The sequence below is a fragment of the Phascolarctos cinereus genome, unplaced genomic scaffold, assembly GCF_003287225.1.
Source record: "Phascolarctos cinereus isolate Bilbo 61053 unplaced genomic scaffold, phaCin_HiC Scaffold_4;HRSCAF=312, whole genome shotgun sequence".
Taxonomy (NCBI): Eukaryota; Metazoa; Chordata; class Mammalia; order Diprotodontia; family Phascolarctidae; genus Phascolarctos; species Phascolarctos cinereus.
Genome location: NW_027555847.1, coordinates 574,785,303 through 574,794,086, shown reverse-complemented (window position 1 = coordinate 574,794,086; position 8,784 = coordinate 574,785,303). Strand labels below are relative to the sequence as shown.

Sequence of the window (8,784 nt, the reverse complement as noted above, 5' to 3'; positions counted from 1 at the left end):
ACTAAGACTGGGAGGGGAAGCCAGGGATGTGGCGGCAGCTTCAGGCCCTGTACCAGAGGCCCTGAACTCACCCGGCCAAGAAGGTGTGAGTGCCTTGGGCCGCCGTGTGCTTTGTGGGATTAAATTAGCCTTTACGAGGGAGCTGGGTAAAAGCTGAGTTCCTTGATCTCTGGCGTGCTTTGAGGCAACCCAGCTACTACTCACCTGCTTTCCCCCAGCTCTGGTCTCTTCCTTCAGATTTTGCACGGATCACTACCACCTAGAAAAGGAGAGAGACTGCCCCGATGAAACAGAGTTACTTATGTTCTAAGGACACGAAAGGCCCATCGACGCCTATTCATGGCATTAGCGGAGCTCTTGACTCCTCGGGGTAGTGGAATCTAATAAAGTCACTAGGCACCTCAAGGTGAAAATAGGAGGTGATTGGGGGTGGGAGTTTCCTTATCCAAAACACCCAAATGCTAGACAAGGGAGGAAAGTTAGGTACTACTGGGATGGTACCTTCCACTTCAGAACTTGCAAGGCAAAAAAAGTTAAAAGAAAGTGAATTTCTAAACAACTTGTGCATTTAGACCTGTTTTTCAAGATCATGTCTGGTTTGCTTTTAAGCTGTTTCTCTTCCTATTGTTTTCTTCTTTTAGTCAGAAGTCACAGGGTGTGAAAAAGGAATAACAGAAAATGTTTCGAGAGGAGACGGAAAAACCCAAACCCTCGTGAATTACTCAGGATACAGACCCCCAGCATCAGACAGATCACTCTCCCGAAAGAAACCCAGGGCTTGTAGTCTTCTTGTTGGGAGGTGAAAAGAACGTTGTTACCTAGGGTATCCTAGAGAAGAAACGATCGTTCGTTATATACAATTTTATTTAAAAAATTTTTACATCAAAATATTTTGTCAAACTGTAAAAGTATACATAAGTGCAAATATATCCTCCCTTTAAAGTACAAGCAATAGTGTGCGAGTATACACGAAGATCATTAAAAATATTTTTTAAAAATGTGGTAGAAAACAACTTTGTAAAAATGTTGTATTGTCACAATACTGAAAATCCACTTTCTTAAACTAGACAGTTTATTTCTAAATACTTTCTTAATAATACTGATGGGCACTTTTGTCCAAAAAATAGTGTTTGGAGAAACAGAACACTCCTAATTAAACAGGAAGCAACATTTTAAAAACATCACACACACACACATACCAGGATTTCTTGGAGTCTTTGCTTTTGATTGCCACTTTGTTGTCAAATCCCAAGTTTTTCATAGAAAAATACCAACTGTCCAATTTTCAGACCCTGATTCCTGAAGGCAACGAAGATCTCAGAAATGCTTATTTGAGTTTTAACCTGGTTAGTTTTTAAATTCCCCACTAGGGAAATAATGGTCTCTTCTGTCCACTCTTTCCTTCCCTGGTGACCTGCCCCCCTACCCCCATAACAGGTTTCTTCTAGCGATTTCTGAACCTTACCTGGTCTTGGTCTGTCCTTTGATGAGTGGTAGAACAATACTGGCTGTCTCTGGCCTCTGGCCATGTGATTTGTGTTCTACTTAATGTTATCAAGGGTGCACTTTACATTTTACCTCGTGAGTCCGGCTAGACCTCAAACCTGACATCCCACGGGGTCCCAGAAAGCCACTGTCTTATCGTCTCTCCATCAATTGGCTCTCTATTCACATGACGCAGGGCTTAATGTCCTGACAGACACTTTGATGGTGATGGTGGTGATAATATGATCCACTAGCCGAAGGATGAAAAGAAGAAATGCCGTTGAAATTGAGGACGAAATCTTTCCTGTCACACACTGGGGTAGAGTGATGCTGGTAGCGAGGCAGTCCCACTAAAAGAAGAAATAATATATTTTTTAAAAGTATGTGTATGTGGATGTCTTCAAAAACAAATCTACCAAGGCTGCTGGGATAATGTAGTGATTCATTTCTTTAACTATCATAGATGTTAGAGAAAATCGAATTCCTGGAGAAGGTGGTGGTATTTAGAACTTCCTCTGGCTCAGAAATTATTAAAATTTCATTTCTAAAGAGGTAATATTTCAACCCCTCTATGCACCTGAGTACTTGTGTGAGGTGATTTCCTTGTTATTTATATCTAGGGAAAGAGTACCAATTATACTCCACATGGGAAAGGAAGGCTCATCCTTACTCATATTTTCTCCCACTTTCTTCTCCTCATTCGATTCCTTTCTTTGTGCGCGTCTCTTTCCGTGTGTTTCTGTGTGTCTCTCAGTGTATGTGCACGTGTCTCTGCCTCCCCTTTTCTCTCAGGGCCCTGGTAGTGAGGAAGCAACTCTTAAGTGTTTGAGAGAGGCAGTTGATAGAAGAACCCATCTCAAGTCCCACTTTTATTAGTCTCTGCTCTACTCTCCCCATTAAGATAGAAGCTCCTTGCCAGTACGGATTGTTTCATTCTTTGAATTTGTACCCCCTGCGCCTAACACTGCGTCTGGCACATAACAGCAGCTCAATAAGTACTCTTCGATTGATTGCTTAATTTTACAACGAACTGAACTTATCAGACTAGTGGACAGTCGCGGGTCTTTCTTTTTCGTTGAAAGTAATGATAGAAAGAGAAGAGCACTAAATTCAGCAGAAGCTGAGTCCACGTGTTCCCACGTTCTGCGTGGGTGAATCTATATTTGGGTCAGCACCCAGAGATTTCTAGGTGGATTTAATGGCATCAAGGAACCTCACTTGATAAGGGATTGCCGACTGTTAGCTTTCCGAGGACACCTAACTCAGTCGCGTGTAATTTGCGCAGACTAGCCGACTTCACCGCCAATGGTTCTGTGTCACAGTTCTGCTCGGTGGCATTTTATGTCGACAAAGTGACGCTACCGTGGATTGCACTGCAAACCCTGGACTTTGACATTTGTCTTTATGGTACTCACTCCTCAAATCCTGGGTGGAGCTGAAGGTTGCGAGTGTGGGGAGAAGAGAATCATGCTTCTTGCTGCTAGGAGTGGACCGGGGAAGCTAGTATCTTCTCTGAGTTGGTGAAGTTCCCTGCCCCCTTCCTACCCCTCGGTGAGGATTTAAAAACTGTTCTCTCTTTTTGGTCTTTTCTAATAACCGGCTTGGTATGCTGACAATAAACCCTTACAGTTTATTGCAGGCCTGATTCAATCAGTTAGCATGCTTTTAACAGCGTGTGAAAAATGTATCGCAAGCCTGTAAGGGGGTTGGGACCTCTGCTTTCAATCTTTCAATCTTTTAAGCTTAAGAAACAACAAGGTCACTAACACAAATAGCTGGTGATTCGGTCCATGTTTATGGACTGATAAAAAAAATTGTAACCAAATATATGCATTGCTTTGCACCCACCAGTAAAAAAGAAAGCAGCTAAACCCACAGCGACAGCCCGAATTGCACTTGTTCAATCGTACCGGTTAGTATTCCTTGATTTTTTTTTTTAAGTAAAACATTTTGTAATTGCCTCCCCTCTCCACTCCCCACCCCTCTATAACTGTATTCCACACAGTGGGGCAGTAAAATTACACCTCATACCCTTGGACCACAATCAGTCTGATTATTGTTGTTTGTTTTTAATCTGTTGCTAGGATCAACAGACAAAAACTTTAAAATACGAAGGCGCGCGAGCAAGCACGTAACACACACACACACACACACACACACACCACACATACCCCCTGTCATACCCACACACTCTCAGAAAAGAGACACTAAGGTCAGATTAGAATTTGCCTCCTGTGCAATTTTACTCTCATCTTCCCTTTTTGATAGGAGTTATTAATGCTGTATACTGTGACTGGACATACTTATTCTTCTAGGCTTCTCTATTGTGTTTCTGAGGGATAGGGGACCTATAGAGAAGGCTAACAAGAGTAAGGTCAGGAACGGTCATTCATAAGTGTGGTTTGGTCTTTTTGTCAAATGCTTGATTTATTCTCTTTAGACACTCTTCACCCTTACTTTCTCACCAAGGGTGCACAGACTTGGCCTGGCCTGCAAAGTCCAATATTCTTTCAGCCTTTATCTCACTTCTTCCCCACCCCCCACAAGGGATTAACTAGTGTTCTGGCCTCTACCTCCTCCACGGTTGGAGACAGTGGGTTGTATAGCTAGAGTTCACCCTACCAGTCAACTTAGGGATGCCAAATGATTAAGGAAATATTTCCAGTGTGGGACATGGCACACAAAATATTCCCGACTCTGCAGAAATGGGGGTGGGAGTGGGGACAGGCAAAGAGTAAGACAAAAATACAAAACAAACAAAATAGGTTTCTTTCCTTGCTGTTAAATTAAAGCCTGGGCCTTGCCAGCTCTTCTCTGCTTTGTCCCTGAGAAAGGGCAGCACAGATGGAGGATGAGGCAAAAACCAGTAGGAGAAAGACCCCCAGGCTTTTGTGAGTCAGTTAGCTGAGCCAGGAGGGCCTTCTCTGGCTCTGGTTTTGGATACTGTCTGTTGGTTCTTCATTTTCAATGCTGTCCATTGTTACGTCCTGACCATCGAAGACTTACTGGCTTTTTTTTTTAAGACAACTTCATTGAAAGATCGAATAAACTGTTTTAAGGTGGTGGTATCCTCAGTACTATTAAACTATTTTTGTTAAAGAATGTATTTAGGGGATGAGCCCTACAGGGGCCTTGACTGTGGGGCTGCGCCTGCCTTTGCCTGAGAAAGTTACAGAAAGAATAGTGTGTGTGGGAGGAGGGCTGGAACTCTGTGTGTGTGTGTGTTTGGGGGGGGCATTGTGATTGACAGCCTCTCCGAAGGGATAAAAAAATAAGAGGGAGAGGGTCGTCTGTACTTGTTACTTGTTGAAATTCCCATAAAATTGAACAAGACCCTGCTCTCATGTGGGTTAAGTCAGGCTAAAATCCTCTTCGGTGTGGTCCTGCCCAGACTGTCTTTGTTTAGTTAACCTCCAAGACCCACATTTAAAGGGGCTATTTGGAAAATTTCACCATAAAGGGAGCCACATCTTTTACCCATTTAGGGGGATGTGTATTTTGTGCTTCATTTTCCCTTCCCCTAACGTTCTAGAGGCAGAAACATGTAGAGTTGGAAACATTTTTAAAAACATATACTGGACCCCTGGGTTATAGATACTTTGTATCTTTCCTATTGTAGACATACTCCACTTGCTTTTAAACTATAGCTTTTTCAGAGATTATTGGGTTTTGCAGATAATTTAGGCATTGCTGGAGTTTCTGAAACTTTTACACTTTCCCCCCATTTTTGCTACAATTCTACCAAAATATTTCCTGTTTCTTCTCACCCTCCCTCAAATTTCCCTTGCCCAGACCTCTGACAATTCATTGGTTTCTCATAATTAGTTACCAAAATATAATATTAAAAAAAAATCCTGGTAATTCCAGGAGAGTCTCTCTATGGAGCCTCTCTATCAGAAAGAGAGGCTTTGGGGCAAGAGTCAAAATTCTGTATCTGTCCTATGAGCAAGACTGGGCAGGATAGTCCAAGAAATTCCAGTCAGCTCAGGGGTCATTGTTTTTGTTGGGTGGTTTTCAGGGTTCCTTTCAGGTTCCCAGTTCTTTTCCCTTGTCTGTCACTGGGAAGATTTCCCCCTCTCCTAATTGACTTTGTAATCTTATTATTCCATCTTCTCTTTTATTTTGTGTCTTTCTGTATAACTCTCTGCCTCTATCTGGTTTTGTTTATGTTATCTATCTTTCTGCCTCTCTCTTTGTCTCGCCCCCTCGGCACTTCGCCCCCCCCACCTTCTAACACTCTCTGGTCTGTCTGTCCAGTGACCCTCTTTCAGCAGCAGGCTTTTCACACTTTCGTTGCCAGACAAAATGAAAGGAAATTAACAACAACAACAAAAAAGTAAGCCAAGACAAAAACAAGCAAAAGAACGACTCTGAAATCATATTCATTTCTCTCAAATCTAATCTCCGTTCTCCTAAAAACCCTAGGCCTGAGACCTTCAACATGCAAAAGCATCCTTCACCTCCTAGGCGCAGTTCCCTAGGGCAATTACACAACCTCGTCCAAAGCAGGCAGGGTAAATTCTCATGACGCCAAGCCCCTGACCCTAGTTACTTTCACAATAACAAGGTCACTGTTTCCCTTTTCTGATCTCTCCTCTCTACCTGCTCCTCCCAACTTACTCCTACACCCAGGAAAAACGCAAAACTGTGGGTTACTCCAGTTCGCCAAGCAAGTGACCCTCGGGATGTCCGACCTCTCAGTGTGTCAAAGGGATGGATACAAAGGGCAAATAAGAGGCAGAACGCGGGACGGGACGGGACGAACAAAGGTGGCTGCTGGGCGCCTCGAGTTACCTGAGAGGTCCTCGCGGGCGTTTTGGTGCAGGTAGCTCTGCTCCAGAGAGTAGGAGGACATGCTGGAGTGGAGTCCAGCGGGGGCGGCCGGGTTGCTGCTGGGAGTCAAGGCAGGAGGCTGCTTGAGGTAAGGTGAGGAACCAGGAGGGCTCCAGTGAGCCGCGGGGCTAGTGTAGGGCGAGTGGCACTCTATGGCACTCGCCATGGCAGGTGATGAGGGCACGGGGCTGCTGCTGCTGTCCGGACCGTACTCTCCTCCCCCTCCTGCACCTCCTCCTCCGCCACCACCTCCTCCTCCAGCCGCCCCAACTCCAGCGCCCGCGGTGACCGGGCAGCTGGCCATATAAGTCGAGCCCGGGTTGGGCGACATGTGGGGTACATGGTGGTGATGGTGGTGAGGGTGGGAGTGTCCTGGGGCGCCGGCGCCGGAATCGTAGCCTCCTGGCATCATGTCGAGGCCTCCGTAGCCACTCTGGCCATGGCACCCGAGCGGCGCCGAGGGGGGAGCCTGGAAATCGAAGCCCTGAGGCAAAAGCGAAGCTCCAAAACCCAGCCCGCTGACCATGCGGTGGTACATAGGCTTGAGCGCTTGACACTTCCGCCTGAAACCCCGAGGCCGGCGGCGGAATGAGCCCTCCTCGAACATGAACTCGCTAGCTGGGTCGATGGTCCAATAGTGGCCCTTTCCCGGGCGGCCCAACCCCTTGGGGAGCTTGATGAAACACTCATTGAGTGAGAGGTTGTGGCGCACAGAGTTCTTCCAGCCCTGGTAGGCTCCACGGAAGAAAGGGAAGCGAGCCTGCAGGAACTGGTAGATCTCGCTGAGAGTGAGCCGCTTGCTGGGCGAGCTCTGGATAGCCATGACGATGAGGGCTATATACGAATACGGGGGCTTCTCTGGACGACGCAGCCCTGAGCTGGCCTTCTTGCTGCCGCTGCCGTTGCCCCCGGCTGCCCCGCCACCCCCGCCGCCTCCTCCGCCCCCGCTGCTGCCCCCGCGCTGCTGGCGTTCTTGCAAGCTGCGGAGGAAGCGCTGGAGGACGAGGAAGATGAAGAAGAGGCGGAGGACGCAGAGGAAGAGGAGGAAGAAGAGGTCTCCAGGGTGGCAGCAGCAGCGGCGGCGGAGGAGGAGGAAGGGGGTGGCTGGCTCATCAAGACTGACTGGAGCGCACCGGGGGCCGGGCTGCAAGGACGCTGGAGAGGGGCCGGCGGGGGCGGCAGACGTTGCTGCTGCTGTTGCTGCTGCTGCGGCTGCTGCCCGCCCTCGGTGGTCATCTGGCACTGAGGAAAGAAGCTGCAGTGGGGGTGGGGGTGGGGGTGGGGGTAAGAAAGGGAAGGCGTTGGGGTGGGGTAGGGGGTGAAGCCGGCAGCTCTCCCTCTCCTTCTGCAGAAGCTGCAACCGTGGCTACTCCCTGCCAGCTCTTCGGTGTCTCCTCCCTCAGCTCTGCTGGAACTTCAGGCGGCGGCAGAGAAGGACTGCAGGCAACGCCCGGCGCATCCCTCCCCCAAGCATCCAGCTCTCCTCCTTGCGCAACCACCCTCTCCTTCCCTTAATGCCTCGCAACAGAGCTCGGAGAAGCTGCGCCCCAGAGCTGGGACTCCGGAGCTTGATGTCTCCCTTCACGTTCCCTCCTCACTTCTGCCTCTCTTCCTTCCACCCTCCCTTTCCCTCTCCCCCTCCCTTCTTCTCCTCCTCTTTCTCCTCTTCCTCCTCCTCCTTGCCCCCGCCCTTCCCTTCTGCTGTCTGCATCACCGCGGGGAGGGCTTACTCACTGTTTCTGAAATCACAACTTCTCTCCCCACCTGGTGGCCATCTCTCTCTCTCTCTCTCTCTCTCTCTCTCTCTCTCTCTCTCTCTCTCTCTCACACACACACACACACACACACACACACACACACACACACACAAAGAAACATAGAACTTCTTCGGCTTTGCGTAAAGCCCAATGGGCCTCACGAAAACCGACTAGTTATTTCTCAGTTTATGAAATCGTTCTTTCCCCATTATAGACACACCCCTCCCCTAACTCGTCCAAGAAATCCGAGGCCGTCGCCGCTGCTGCTGCTGCAGGACAGAAACCACCCCTTTCCTTCTGGCCTCTGTCCACTACTCAACCGGCAGGCGGTTGCTGCCGTTGCCGCCGCATTAGATCTCCCTAGCTGCTTCCTCTAATACACGCACCCACACCATTTATCAACTTCATTTAGACGTTACAGTTCTCACAACCTCACTCCAGTGTGCCAGACTCCCAAAGGTAAAGTGCAGATCCCTCTTCCTGGCATAGTCCTGCATGCTATGCTTCAGTTAGATAGAGGAGAGCTTGGGGATGTCGCCTTAGCGAGAGTAGCTTAGAGACGATAGTGGGGAGGTATGCGGGACTTTCTTCTCCAATCCATCATGTTCCAGATAAGTTAGAAAACCAAAAAACATGGCTGAATGCAGGAAAAAGATTTCAGTTGCGTGAGTTGTGTTTGCATCTTCTGCATAACACTAAAGAGGGGCAT

General features: G+C 48.0%; 1 protein-coding gene across 1 annotated transcript; it reads right to left on the bottom strand.

Annotated features, from left to right (window-relative positions):
• Window positions 1–891: 891 nt before the first annotated feature.
• Window positions 892–7,917, bottom strand: FOXF2 (forkhead box F2). The gene is given in 3 exon segments (XM_020976670.2): window positions 892–1,835; window positions 6,280–7,308; window positions 7,311–7,917. Coding segments are annotated over 3 exon segments (1,440 nt in total). The 5' UTR covers window positions 7,555–7,917; the 3' UTR covers window positions 892–1,668.
• Between the last annotated feature and the right edge of the window lie 867 nt (window positions 7,918–8,784).